We start from the raw sequence: 14,429 nt of genomic DNA, 5'->3' as shown, positions 1-14,429 counted from the left end.
AGAGACTTTGATGATATTCTAAAAACAAAAGGGGAGTGATTCGACGGTCATCTGTGGTCAAATGCACTTACTTTTGCTAATGTCTGTCTTGTTGATGTATCATTATTGTCTGACATTTTGTAATTTTCTTTTGAGGAGCCACTTATTCTTGGTCTTTTAGCACAATCTGATGTAAGAAGTTCTCATTAATTAGCAAACATCTGTCCATCTCTAACTTGAAATATGATGTAAATTAATTTAACAATAATACTGACAGCACATTTACCAAGAATTATTAACACAGGCTTTAATGACTTAAAAACTTCACAGGAAACAAAGTCATTTAACCCTTTGCTAACTAACCAATTAAGATGTTGAACATGGTTAACATTACCCCTGCTAAAGCTCAGCATGTTAGCACTGACAAGGTGAATGTGTTAGCATTCTGATCATTAGCATTTAGCTCAATACACAGTTGTACTTAAGTATCTGCTAGCAGATTCTTAGTTTTGTTGACACAGGCAGGGCATTAAGATTAGATTATAAAGCAGGACACACTGGGTCTAGTACCATAGTATCATGTCAGATGATATGCTTTAGTGCATCATATTCCCAAATAAATTTTCAATTAAAATAATGAAAAGCAGGGAGTAGCCCAGTAGCTCACCTGGTAGAGCATGTACCACGTGTCATGGCTGAGTCCTGACTGCAGTGGCTTGGGTTTGAATCCAGCCCAGGGTCTTTGCTCTATGTCACAGCTACTCTCTGAGAAAAAGTTAGCAGAAGTTAGTGGTTAGCAAAAAGTAGCTGACACATAACTTGGAGGTCTTGGACCCTGAGGCAGTTTCCTTCTCTTGCTATTCATAGCTGTCGGCCAGTCAATAAACACTGACGGAGACTCAGACATAACGCAGCTCAAGTAATGGTGAAAAATAAAGGAGGATATACTGCAAAGAATATGATATGAAGTGTGGCTCCAGATGTATAATGCAGGTGTCATTACAAAGCTGCTTGGCTGTTTATTCATTCATCAAACAGAATGACAGAGGGATTGTATTGGTATCTTTTACATAATCTGTCTGTGTTGCCAGACTCTGTATCCCAAACTGTAATGCTATTAGCATCACTATTATAGCAGCAGGGTGATTTCTCAATACAGCACTCAATAGGACCCAAAAGGCCTGTGCAAGACTGAAAAGGCCTGTAAAGAGCATTCAGCTCTTATTTATTGTGTAATACAGGATTTGAATTGTCCTAATTACCCGACACACAGGTGAAGGTTAATCATAATATGTAATGCTTAAGAGTTCCTTTATGAATCCTTTAGCTCCCATCACTTCTTTCTGTTTTGAAATAAAATAGGATGCGACTCCACAATCAAATATCCGAAACAGAACCTGAAGTGACCCATGAAAAATAACACTGAATGTCCATACTTGAGGAACTGCACACTTGAGTTATTCTGCCGTCACCCATGAGTATTTCTTTTTATGACATCTGGCTTTGTTTTAGTAAAATTGCTTCATTTCAGTTAAATGAAGAAAGGTGAAGAACCTAATGAGGTCTTTGGGGAGGAAAGGATGATGAGTACAACTGAGCAAGGGTCAATGTAAATAAATTATGAATGGGGCAGAGCAGGCCCATCTTTATGAATATTTTGACAGCTCTAAAAGTATATTGTTCTCAGAAGAATAATGACCATTAAGCCGGTTGCACTAGCTGCAGAGGAGAGTGTGTTGCGGTACTTACTGCACTCCTAGCTACTTCAAAACTACACCTCTTATGGGTGTGGCAATAGTGCAGTGGAAATACATGACATGTTTCCAGTAAAAGATGAGAAGATGCATGTTTTGGTTAAGGGTCATGATTATGATTAAATGATGATTTTACTCAATTTCCTCTACTTCTGTGATGCCTTCATATGCGGAATAAAATCAATTCCACACTTGCGTGACATTTTGACAGCCCATGTCTGAGTCATGGAGGATGTCAAAACCCATACATCCAGCCAGAACGCCCGGGGCTCATCTGCTGAAGGATGTAACACCAGCAGCACTTCCAATTCTGCAGGACCAGCTGATTTTTAATGTGGTTTACTGAAAATTGCAAATGAAAGTCACAGTGTTATGGATGATGCAATGTCAACACTGGTCAGCACAGTGATCAAATATATCTCAATCCCAAGCCCAGGGAAGAGTTTGAGTGCTGATCACTCGGTTGTGGCTCTGACTGAAGGAAACATACAAATATTCAAAGGGGTGTGGTTTAACACCTTTATCAATCTCTGTGCAGCATAGTCGTAATTCTATGTTTTCTTTTATTTATTTATCTATTTGCCTATTAAGATTTACTTTATTAATTTGTTAAGATATTCATGAAAAGTGTTGTCTTCGTATCATGCAAAACCATCATTATACATCTGCAATGTGACATCAATGATGATTTTGGCTAAGAACGCTTTGGTTTCTGGGAAATCTTCTCTTGAAGTATGACTGAGAACTGACACTATTTTCACTTGTGTTTCAGCTGTTATTTATAGAAGCCTTCACTGTCGTTGTAATATACTTGTTTTTGTATACAACGAGCTACAATGAAGCCGCTTTAGTATAGTACCATAACCATACATTAAAGGTCTGTCAATGCAAGCAGAGAATGTCTCATATTAAACAAGTATAATACATTGAAATAACTCAAACTTGAAATTGAGCTAAAGGTGATTTACTGTCCACTCATACAGGCAAGTTTCTTCTTTTCTTTCTATGACTGTAAATTACATATTGAAGATAAAGCTGGTTGCACATTTTATTCTTATAAAGGCTTATTAGGTGCGCAGTGAAAAAGAATAAATCCCTGTTTTTCTGCTTTTTGCGATTCCGCCCTCTATTAAATCCTCTGAAAACAGGGTTTTACATCTAAAGTATTTCTAGTTACTTAGTGATTTAAACTGCTTCATAAGATCTTTGTGGGTGTTTGGTCAGAACATCACATTTTGATTCAAAAGTATCTGAACTCTTGATTTGCGCCATGGAAAAACAGTGGTAAGAAAGAGTAAGTGAACCCTTTGGAATGATCTGCACTTGTATTCATTTCTATTCAAATATGGCTAGATCTTCATTATGAACAAAGACAGTCTATTTTACCTAATAAGAGAGAAATCTGTGTATTGTTCTTGTCCATACTGAACACGTCATTAAAGCATTCACAGTGTGGGCTGGAAAAAGCCCTCGGGTTAATGGCATCAATAAAAGCTAAGAGTCAGGAATGATCAAACCTTGAGTCCAATCAATGAAATAAGATTGTAGGTGTGGGTTAGAGTTACTTAAAACTGACATGAACCAAAGCAGAAACAAGCAGTAAAAATCTAGGTCCTCATTTAGGCCTCTGTGTTTAGTAGCCTGTAATTTGTAGACACAAAAAAAACATCCTATTGGTCAAGTTTCCTTTGTCTGGCACCTGGCCTGTCCTGCAAACAGATTTTTCTTTGTTCATCCAATGTGGAAAACTCAGCCGGGACATTCTAGCTTATAGATGACAAGGTTTTCCAGTTAATTAGATGATTAATGGCGCTCGCCTTCTGGGACGTAAAATCCATAAATGTCTTGGTCTGTATTACATTTGTGTTGTGGTTAGAGTGGTTACAATATAGGACCCCTTGGGTTGAAGATGGCTGTTTAGCCTTTAAATCCACCTCCACCCCCCTCATAGGAGGACAACTTTATTTACATCTGATTATCTATGGACTGGTATATTAAATAGTTTAGGAGCATTTCTTCATAGTAAAGTTTGTCTGTCCAGGTGTTTGGCTCTAGTGTTTGCCTTCTGTAGGGCTGTGTTTTTAGATCTCTCTTTCCTGACAGCGTGACACCATTTCCTTCTATTTGGAGTCAGACTTCTCTTCCTGGTCACAAATTTTCCGCACTTGTTGGAACTGGCACATTCTCTTTGAGCCACTTGAGGCGGAAGCTTTCTCTCTTTTTTCTTTCTCTAGACCTTAATCTAGTAGAGATGCTATGAAATGACCTCAGAGAGCCGTTCACACCAGACATCCTAAGAATATGACTGAGCTGAAGCAGTTCTATAGGAAGCAGCTCTGATAAGCAGCTACTAGGAGAGCTTGTTTGAGGTTATTGGTGCCAAGGCAGGTTCGACTTGTTATTAAATCCAATGGTCCCACCAGCACGTTGAATGTTTAATGGCTGTATTCAATAAAGACACAAAAGACTACAACTGTGTGATATTACTTCACTTCAGATCAGATTTTATGACCAACTGATGCAGAAAACCAGGTCAATCCAAAGGGATCACACAATTTTTATTGCCACTGTTCCTCTCTTTTGCTCAACTGAGCCCCACCCACTCTAAACCAGTGAGAACGGTAAGGACAAAAACAATAACACAGAGATCTCTGATGTGAAAAACAGCTAAAACTTGGGGAGAGTTTGGCAGAAAATGATGTGTTCATGTAGGACATGATTGTTTGCACAGAAGTAGGAAGCTAATTGAGGAAATATGTAGTACTATGATGCATCTATGGTAATCATTTTTAAATAAGGCTCTGTCACTTTGTCTTAATCTGGGAGAAGTAATGTTTCTATAACTACTAAAATATTTAAAACTAGTTTGGTAGTATAGTATAAATCTCATGTTCACAGTAATGATTTTTAGACACAAAGCTTCTCTTATCTAAAACATTGTTGCTTGCATTGTTTCAGCTCATCATTCATATTTAATCACCCTAAACATAACAAAAGATTGGCGGCCGCACATCTGAGGATGTTTACAGACCTTTTGTACCGAACCTCTGCAGTGAATGAAAATTTAATGGCCCAGTGTTGCTGCATATGCTTTTTCTCTCCTGGGTTTTCATCATGGGTATTGATTTTGATGTGTTAATGCAAACTAGCCCTATTACACAACTCAATCAGAGGGCAGAGGCACAATTATGAAGAAGAGAGATCAATATCAACTTTCCACAGGGGCCATCAAACAGTTCATTAACATGTGAGGCCAAGCTGAAAAAGGGAATTAGAAAACTTAAATCATTTTCTGTTGAACTGTCTTGTGTGGTCTGTGCGATCTCCCTGGTCTGCATATTGATTGCTGATTGCATGTAGACTCCTTTGCGCCTTGAGAAATCTCCTCAAACCACAAAGCTAAAGACGTATCCTCTGAGAGAACCCTTTTTTTTTTTTTTTTTTTTTTTTTTACTATAAAGCACATTTAAAGGAACATTCAAGTCTTTCTGTCATTCCTCCCTTGCTTCATTTCTTCAATGCTTCAGTAATCCTTTTGTTGCTGACTTACTGCAGCTGTCTTAGCAGCACTACTACAATATGACTTCAATATGTCACATGAAAGAGCTCACTAGAGAGAAGACTTCAGTTACTTAGTCTGTTTGTTCTTCATAGTCACGGTAAACAAAAGCAGAAATTACATTTTTAAAAAATCAAACTATATTAAAAACCAGTTAGCTTTTCAATAAATCAAAATGCACATTTTCATGGCTGGTTTGTGCAGTGTCTGTTTTAGTTTGAGACATTCTTTTTAAAGAGCTCCCTTAAATCACAAATTACCACAGACTTTCCATGTCATTGATTTTCCCCACTAATTGCTGCGGAGTAAATGCAACCAAGACACAGTCTGCTGGAGAACTGCAATTTACAGGTAATCATTTCAGTGGTCTCAGTTTGTTTGGCCCTCCGTTTCCACACCGGGGAATATCTTGTGTTGCATAATTAGGACTGCAATTCACTCACAAAATACCTGCAAGAACAACTTCATCTTCTTAGGCTGACGAGTAGGATTGTAAAGATATTTCAATATACTATAAGTGATGTTGTTTTTGTTGTAGTTTTTTGAAGAAAACATGCAAAAATGTATATGCATTGGTTGCAAAAGACGAATGATTTATAGCTTTATCACTGCCCCCCTAGGATACAACAGACAGGCTGATGTCATATCTTAATTATCTAAGTCTAATATTGACATGATATTAAAGATTATTGATGCTGCCTTGAAGTATTTTTTCCTGCTGTGACCTTCAGCTCTGTGGTTAAATTGACAGTGATGTTAAACACTGTTCACAAGGTTGAGAACATCAAGTGGTATGGAGTCAGGACTGAGACAGCAGCAGGAGAGAATTTGATTATTTTGTCTAAATTCTCCCTCAGGGTCAAGGGTTTAAAGGTTGTCACTAAGTGTAAAGCTGTTTTTTTATACTGACCTCAAACAAAAGCTCAAAAAGGTGACTTCTCGGCTGTACATATTTAAAAGTGCTGCATACTTTTGCATTTATATCTAACAAAGTCACAAAGTGCTTCTCACTTGGACACAAGGGGAGAGATATAAAATGTATGAAAAGGGAAAGCAATAACATTTAAATGAATAACTAAAATCAGGACAAGTATCAGCATAAAAAAATAGGCCGAAAAACTTTTCATTTTCATTCAAAGGAGTATTTTGCTTTTTGTAATGTAAATCTACAGAGTAAGTTTCTTGTTTGAATCAATAGCACTGTCTGCCTCTCTGCAAGGACGCTCACACTGGTGTCAAGATCAATGCCAGTTTGGGAACAAAGATGTTTTTTTTTTTTTTTTTCCTCACCCTGACTCACATTTGAATGGATTGGTGCTGGCACTTGTTTGCTTTGAAAAGGTCTGTGCTTTCTGTTGGACACGAGTATTAGCCATTCAGCCTCTAATCTGATTTTATTCAGCTGAAAGAGTTGGGGAAAGAAACATGCATATTTGATGTAATACGCTCGCATGCATCTAAAATAACATGATGTCTATGATTAGACAACAACATGATAAGATAAGAGTAACTGCTAAGTAGATAAGCATTTCTCAGAGCCATAAGTTTACTCATATGCATTTTAACATTTGACCTACTCCTTTACAGTCAGCAGTTTATATTATCCTGATATGCTTTCAGCAAGTTATGAAATATACTGTGCGAAATATGTCACACAAGAACGAAAAGGTAAATAGATTACGGTATATGGTGCTGCCACTGTGCCTTGTGCTGCCACAAAGAGCTTCCAAGAGGATCTGAAGTGTTCCACTACTTGTTCCCTCAGGTGCTACTGAGAGACAATGGCTTGTTGTCACATGAACAAATACTTTATGTGCTGTGACATCTGCTGACTGAATGTTCTCTGCAGCTTTTAACCCCTGTGTTTACATCTCTGCAGCCTACCTTTCCCTGTCAGACTGTGTCAGACATAGCCTGCGCTATTGTGTAAAATTTACTTGCACATTTGCAACATGATTCTTAGTCACACTACTGTCAACTGAAGTACAAATGTGAAATGGCTGCATCACCACGGCTGTCATACTTTGAATAATGAAATATCATAATGATGTGTGTTTGTTTGGTGCAGCGCTGCTGTCGATGTGTGACATTTCCTGAGGGAAGAATCACTGGGAAGAAACAGGGACACAGTATGTTTTATACGCACTGTGTCCCTTGTGGCAGTATTTTTCTTTTCCCCCATGTACAGTTTGCATGAGCTGGAGCAATGACCTAATAGATGATTCTTCCCCTAAACACACACAACATAACAAATTAAGGAGTACGGTTCGATGTTTTAATGAGCTGAAAGCTGAGTAAAAACTTTTTGCAACATCTGCCCACAAATTGGCTGAATTGCCTCTCCAATCTCAAAACATGAAAAATTAAGCTGTCTGTCAATAAGTCATAAACTGATAAAGCGACATTATCTAGAAAAAAAATGTCACAGGGAGTTAATGATGCGCTAGATCGCAGCCAATGACATCAAAGTTTGTGGTTCTGCAAGTGGTGTCCTTTAGGAAATAAATGACTCCCTAAGTGCTGAGCCCAACTCCACTTAAACAGCACATGTTAACGTTATTACAAAAACAAAGAATATCTCAAAGTGTAAAGTGCTGTGCTGCTGTTGATCGTCCCTGCCTGCCCTGTTTTAATCAGTTCCTCTCTACTTTCTGGCAGATAAGTGATGTGTCAGTTTGATGTGGTCTTATCCTGTGATACTCTACTTGTGTCATTAATTCGTCTCAGTGAGGATAGAGGAGATATTGTGCACATCCTCTCGAAGGATTTTGCAGACATTAGCCTTGGGCTGCAAATGACTCCCGGTTGCTATGACATGACGTCCAGCACCACACCAAAGACAAGTGATGAGGGGGAGCGCGGACAGCTGACCGTGTTGCTGTCCTCTCAGTGTTGGGATTCAGTGAATAAAACTGGAGACATGGAGCGTGTTGTTACACAATAATTTCCCAAGATGCTCCGCTGCACCTGCCTTGACACATTTATCAGCGTCGCACAGAGAGATCATATCGACTCTGCGGATTCTCTTCCCCCTCTAAGTGATGGAAACATCCTCTCTTTGAAGGCCTAAATCTCTTTATCTGACTATCTTCCCAATTTAGTCCCGTCAGCTGATTGTGACAGTTTGAGGTAAATGCTCACCATGATGAAACAAAACATCAAGCTCAAGTTGTCAGCGTTCTTTCCAAGTACTTAATTAAGTTCAGTTTTGTTCCTCAACATGAATTGAGTGAATGAATGAAGTAGGCAGCCTGTTCTTGCATATAACACTTTTGTTCAACCCATTAAAGAAAAACATCAATCCAGCCGTCCACCTATTTATTTATCAATCCATCCATTCATCCATTATTGTATAAGTAATGCTTAACTTCACTTGACTATGTGTTTCATTGAAATATAATCTCTCTCTTGTGCTTTAGGTGTGTTAAATTAATCAGTTCCCCTATGACAAATTGTCAGTGATCATAAAATAGATAATATAAATATATAATGAGATTGTGCCTCGGGTAAATTGTGCGTCCCTCCCGAGTAAGAATTCCACTTTGTTAAATACACTATACACGAAGTAATAATTAACATAGATTTGTAAATGATTAGTTGGATAAACTTTGTCCTATGGTGAACACATAATACCCGCTGCAAAAACTGAAATGCTACTCAAGTAGGGATGACTTCACCCTATTTTTCAATTTATCTCTTTTTAGAAGAAGTCAGCCTCAAGAATCCAGCACCAAGTTTTTATTTTCTACTGTAGTCACAATGGCTTCAGGGAAGGAAAGGGGCGAGCTCAACACTCTTGCATTTGATGTAAGTACAATGATTTAACTACAATGACTGAATGCAGGAATCTTTAAGTAGTCTTTCTCAACTCTGTCAGAATCACCAGGCACCTGTAAGCATTTTGATTTTGATCTATAGTAAGGGTTGCACTACACTAAGTTCTGATTAATCCTATTTCACTGTGGTGGAGGGTTTGGACAAGTTGGGAGTAATTTAAGTTCAAAGTTTGGAAAATTTGAGCAACTCACACAGTCCATGCAGAGGGCACACACATCACAAAATGTTATTCTTATACATTTGGAACAGATTTGTAAAAGCTTTTCCACTTTACTTTTTGCTTTAGTGCTTTCCACATTTGCAACCATTAGAGAAACATCCACCTGTCTATCTACCTGAGATGTCTCTGTTTCAGTACAATCCAAAATGTTTCTAATAATTCAGTAATAAACATATGTGTACCAGTCATAAAAAATAGTCATTATGGCATATATGGCATGTCTCTGGGAGAGCTGCTGTTATCTATTTATTTATGTCTGTTTCTGGATTTGCATGGCGCGGCAGATGGGTGAACAAGTCAATGATCAACCCGGAGAAACGGCGGGTAAGACACGTGGGAGCAGCCGTGTAGCAGAGGACGACAGAAATAAACCAGTCTATTCCGTGACTGATGTTCCCCCCTGGTACCTTTGTATTATCCTGGCCTTTCAGGTTGGTGTAACCCCACCACTTTAGCATTCAGATTCATTTTGAACTTGTGACATGATCTCTCTCTAATGTCTTGTGGATTTCCTGGATGTTGTCATTGTTTAACCCACGCTGAAATTGGCCAGTGAAATCTAGATGCAATCCCTTCTTTGCCTTGTGTCAGTCCAGAGAAGGAAGACAATACTGTAGTAGGCTCTAGACCGCTATTCTTAACATGTGTTGGCAGTATTTGTAGTGGTGTCATCAGTACCGTCAGTTCATCATTTTCATTACTGCTCCTTCCCTCTGCAGCATTACCTGACAGCATTTGGTGGGATCATCGCCGTCCCTCTCATTCTCTCAGAGGGGTTGTGTCTGCAGCATGACAGTCTGACCCAGAGTCGCCTCATTAACAGCATGTTCTTCGTCTGCGGTTTGTCCACCGTGTTGCAGGTCACCTTCGGTATCAGGTCAGAGGAATACTGCTAGTTTATTTCACCATCCTGTAAGGAAATATTATCAACATTGTTGAAATGAACTCTGCTTACATACAATAAATACATTCCTTTTGATCCAAATTGGAACACATTTTTACTTTTACAGTTTAATTACACCATTTTATGGAAACAACCTTACACTATGTTTGTATTCACCATGAATTAAATGACTGCATTTAATCTTAATGGGTTTGTTCACAGTGACAGACCCACAGACAATTGTTACTCTGCAGTTCGCAGTTGGCTCTTTAGTTTCTTTTAGCTCAATATTTTGGTTTAATGTCACATTTGCTGTATAGTTCAGTCTCATCAGTCTCATCAGTCTGTTTTACAGCAGCAGTATGCAGCAGTTTTTGGGGAAAACAACCTGCTCAGTGCCAACTAGCAGCTGGAGACCCACAAATTTTTTCTCAGAGGCAGAGACCAAAACAGACCTGAAAAGAGAGTGAACATTCATCTGACAGAAATAACCATGTGTCCAAATTAACGCTGATCTTGCTCTCTGTCTGTCAGATGTGTAAATAAGCAAATGTTTGCTAACATGTTAGCCATAAGGTGTTGTACAGAGCAGTGTGTCTGATAGCTTGTTTGGGAATTGCTCTAAACCTAAAAATTCAATCATGCAGTTAAGTTGGTGAACTTCAAAACCCTTTTATAATATTTAGTAAAATAAACATATTTTTCTTTGGATACTGTTTAAAATGTAATTCTACTTTTTTTTATATTTTATTTTAACCAAGTACCTGCAAAACAACTAATATTCCCACCAGCCACAGTGGTAATTAGCAAATGTTAGCATGCTAAACTAAGATGATTAACTTATATCTGCTAAATATCAGCATCTTAGCACTGTCATTATGAGCACGTTAGCATGCTGACTCAACATTTTTAGTATCAGCATTTTGTTCAAAGCACTTCTACCAGAGCTTCTAGTGTGGATGTTGACTGCTAGCCTTGTTTCTTAGTAGAACAAAGTCTCACACCCATTATTGTGCAGGTTGTTGGACACACAATCTTGTCTAATTACAAAAACAGATTCAAGGCAAATCAAAACAAAAATGTCCATCAGATACGAGCCAAACAGTTAACTAACATTCCTTTAAATGCTTTTTTGATTGACTTATTTCTCATGAATTCATTTGACAGACAGATAATTATTTCTGTTTATGTCATACTCTGTAGGCTTCCCATTCTACAGGGGAGTACATTTGCCTTAGTGACACCGACCATGGCCATGTTGTCCACGCCAGAATGGAAGTGCCCAGCTTGGACTCAGAACGCCAGCATTGTCAACACCTCCTCACCTGTCTACATAGAAGAGTGGCAGACGCGCCTGAGAGCAGTGAGCCAACACAAACACGTTGCCTTCACAGCTTTAGATAAAATCAAGTCCACAAAGACTTCTGTAGAGCTCATGATTAATTCAGTGAACTCTTATGGTTTCTGCTTTAGGAAGTAACCAATCATGTTTGTTGTTATTTTTCTTTGTTGTCTATCACTCAGCCAAAGAGAGAGTGTGCTAATGCTAATGGTCTCTGTTATTATGTTCCTGTCCACAGCTGCAGGGCTCAATCATGGTGGCCTCTCTCCTCCAGATCCTGCTCGGTTTCTCTGGCCTAATCGGCTTTCTCATGCGCTTCATTGGACCGTTAACCATTGCCCCCACAGTATCTCTCATAGGCCTGTCACTGTACGATGCAGCTGGAGCCAAGGCTGGCAGCCACTGGGGGATCGCTGCTATGTATGTAACCACTTGCTGTCATGTTGAATGCTTCTTTGCCCAGTAGGAAAATAAATGTTTTTACTGAGTGAACAGGAAGTATTTGGCTGCAGATTTAGCACTGACTGTCTTTCTTTGGAGGTCACAGTCCAAGATTACGTTACAAATTAAATTCTGCCTGGTAATGCTGAAGTCTATAGCCCTTTTGAAATTTAGATATGACAAGCCTGACCTTCCTGCAATGGAGATAGTGTCACCACTGGCCAGTTTCAAGTATGAGATCAGTCTCTAATTTGCACACCATCATGCCAATAAGAGTTCTTCTCATACCTGCAGGACAACAATGCTGATCATCCTGTTCTCCCAGTACCTTCGTCTCATACCAGTCCCTCTTCCTGCATACAGCAAAATCAAGGGACTGCATTCCTCAAAGTTCCTTATCTTCCAGATAATGCCTGTATGTCCTTTGGAAAGTCATCACTTCTTGTGATACACTCATATACTGTGATAGCAGTGAAAGCAAATGACTTGCACTGGTTTACACTACAATACTTTATTGATGCCAACATTATTATTTAAACCATTTTTGTTGCATTTTATATAGTTACCTGAAAAAACTGAGACTAATCTTTTATATATTGATAAGATTCTGCTGGGCGTTGCAGTCTCATGGTTAATCTGCTACCTCCTCACCATCTCTGATGTCCTACCATCCGATCCAGCTCAGTATGGCCACCTGGGCCGCACTGATGTGATGGGGAATGCGGTGACTGATGCTTCCTGGTTCACATTACCATATCCTGGTAAGTTCACAAGAAGAAAAACATCACTGCTGACAGATGTTTTTGTTGACTCTTCAATAATCACCAGTTTGACTCCTCATTCAGGTCAGTGGGGGACGCCAACTGTGAGCCTGGCAGGTGTAATTGGCATTATGGCTGGAATAATATGCTCCATTGCGGAGTCTGTGGGCGACTACCACGCATGTGCCAGGCTGTCGGGGGCACCTCCTCCCCCCAAGCACGCCATCAGCCGCGGCATTGGCATTGAAGGACTTGGCTCTTTGTTGGCAGGGGCTTTTGGCACAGGCAATGGCACAACCTCATTTAGTGAGAACGTGGCAGCCCTTGGCATTACCAAGGTATGGTCCATAAAACAATATTCCAAGTTTACCATTAAGAATAAGCAAACATACCAAGATCAAAAATAGTTTTTAATTACATCATCTCGATCTAAAGCTTGGCATTTGTGTGACAACAGGTGGGTAGTCGAACTGTGATTCTCCTAAGTGGAGTTTTCATGATTTTTTTGGGGATGCTGGGTAAATTTGGAGCTATTTTCACAACCATCCCCACCCCTGTGATTGGAGGGATGTTTCTGGTCATGTTTGGAGTCATAACCGCTGCTGGAATTGCTAATCTACAGGTAAACAACAGCATGACTTTTTTTTTTTTTTTTTTTTTACTATTATTTCAAATACTATTTTGCTTATCGTGGTGTTTTACTGACACATCCCATTTTACAGTCCACAGACATGAATTCCTCCAGAAACATCTTTGTTTTTGGTTTTTCCATGTTTTCTGCAATTGCCATTCCAAACTGGATCGGGAAGAATCCTAATTTCATAGACACAGGTATAATCAACAGGAATATTTCATTACTTTTTAACAGATTTCACCTCGACTACTATTAACTGACATGAAATTATTCTGTCATTTTGAAAAAACTGAACTGGACTAGCATTCAGTCTTTTCACTTGAATAGAGCAGGAAGTGAGGCACATCAAACTCAAGATGTTTTGAACTGATCACATTCTCTCTCGTCCTCTGTGTGTGACTCAGGTGTGAAAGAGGTGGACCAAGTGTTGCATGTATTGCTTACCACTCATATGTTTATTGGAGGGTTCTTTGGCTGCCTTCTTGATAACACAGCTCCTGGTAAGCTGAAGTGAAAGTTTGCTAATGAATCAAATTGCACTGCATGCACATGGCAGACTTATTGCAGTTCCATGTAGCTTCTAGGCAAGCATATTATTTGCTGTTGTATTGTTTCTCTGCTAATATCTAATCATTATTTAAATCACAGATTTTCTGTGTGTTCTGTTCTGCGAATGTAAACTGTATTACTGCAAAGAAAATGTGGTGTACTCTTCTAACATTGTTTCTGATGCCTTTCAGGGACTAAACGTGAGCGTGGCCTCTTAACCTGGAACAAAATGGATCCTGAAGACTCTAATACCTTGGAAACGGAGGAGGTATATGACCCCCCCTTTGGCATAACCTCTTTCCTCTCATCCCGCTCTTGGGCTCGCTACATCCCTTTCTGCCCATGGAAGGGCCACACATCTCAGCACAAATCTGACAGCAACATGTCACAGAGCCAGGGGAATGAGGGAATCCATTGTGAAAGGTCTGAACTAGCGTTGGTTTAATAAAATAATAAAATACTTGATACTT

At 39.2% G+C, this 14,429-nt stretch overlaps 1 protein-coding gene across 2 annotated transcripts in view; it reads left to right on the top strand.

The window, feature by feature from the left end:
* Nucleotides 1-14,429, top strand: part of LOC111236833 (solute carrier family 23 member 1-like) — a 21,435-nt gene extending 7,006 nt beyond the window's left edge. The window contains exons 2-13 of one of the 2 annotated variants that reach the window (XM_022765700.1): nucleotides 8,997-9,099; nucleotides 9,634-9,780; nucleotides 10,069-10,226; nucleotides 11,436-11,595; nucleotides 11,813-11,994; nucleotides 12,310-12,430; nucleotides 12,620-12,776; nucleotides 12,861-13,114; nucleotides 13,234-13,398; nucleotides 13,499-13,607; nucleotides 13,815-13,910; nucleotides 14,151-14,429. In XM_022765700.1, the coding sequence (XP_022621421.1) occupies nucleotides 9,052-9,099; nucleotides 9,634-9,780; nucleotides 10,069-10,226; nucleotides 11,436-11,595; nucleotides 11,813-11,994; nucleotides 12,310-12,430; nucleotides 12,620-12,776; nucleotides 12,861-13,114; nucleotides 13,234-13,398; nucleotides 13,499-13,607; nucleotides 13,815-13,910; nucleotides 14,151-14,404 (1,851 nt within the window). In that variant the 5' untranslated portion in view covers nucleotides 8,997-9,051 and the 3' untranslated portion in view covers nucleotides 14,405-14,429. Of the gene's footprint in view, nucleotides 1-8,926; nucleotides 9,100-9,633; nucleotides 9,781-10,068; nucleotides 10,227-11,435; nucleotides 11,596-11,812; nucleotides 11,995-12,309; nucleotides 12,431-12,619; nucleotides 12,777-12,860; nucleotides 13,115-13,233; nucleotides 13,399-13,498; nucleotides 13,608-13,814; nucleotides 13,911-14,150 lie in introns of those variants that run through there. The other variant, XM_022765709.1, reaches the window with a different exon arrangement.

Source organism: Seriola dumerili, unplaced genomic scaffold, assembly GCF_002260705.1.
Source record: "Seriola dumerili isolate Sdu_G_001 unplaced genomic scaffold, Sdu_1.0 BDQW01000025.1, whole genome shotgun sequence".
NCBI lineage: Eukaryota > Metazoa > Chordata > Actinopteri > Carangiformes > Carangidae > Seriola > Seriola dumerili.
Note: the sequence above shows the minus strand (reverse complement) of the source record. Positions and strands in the feature narration are given on the sequence as shown.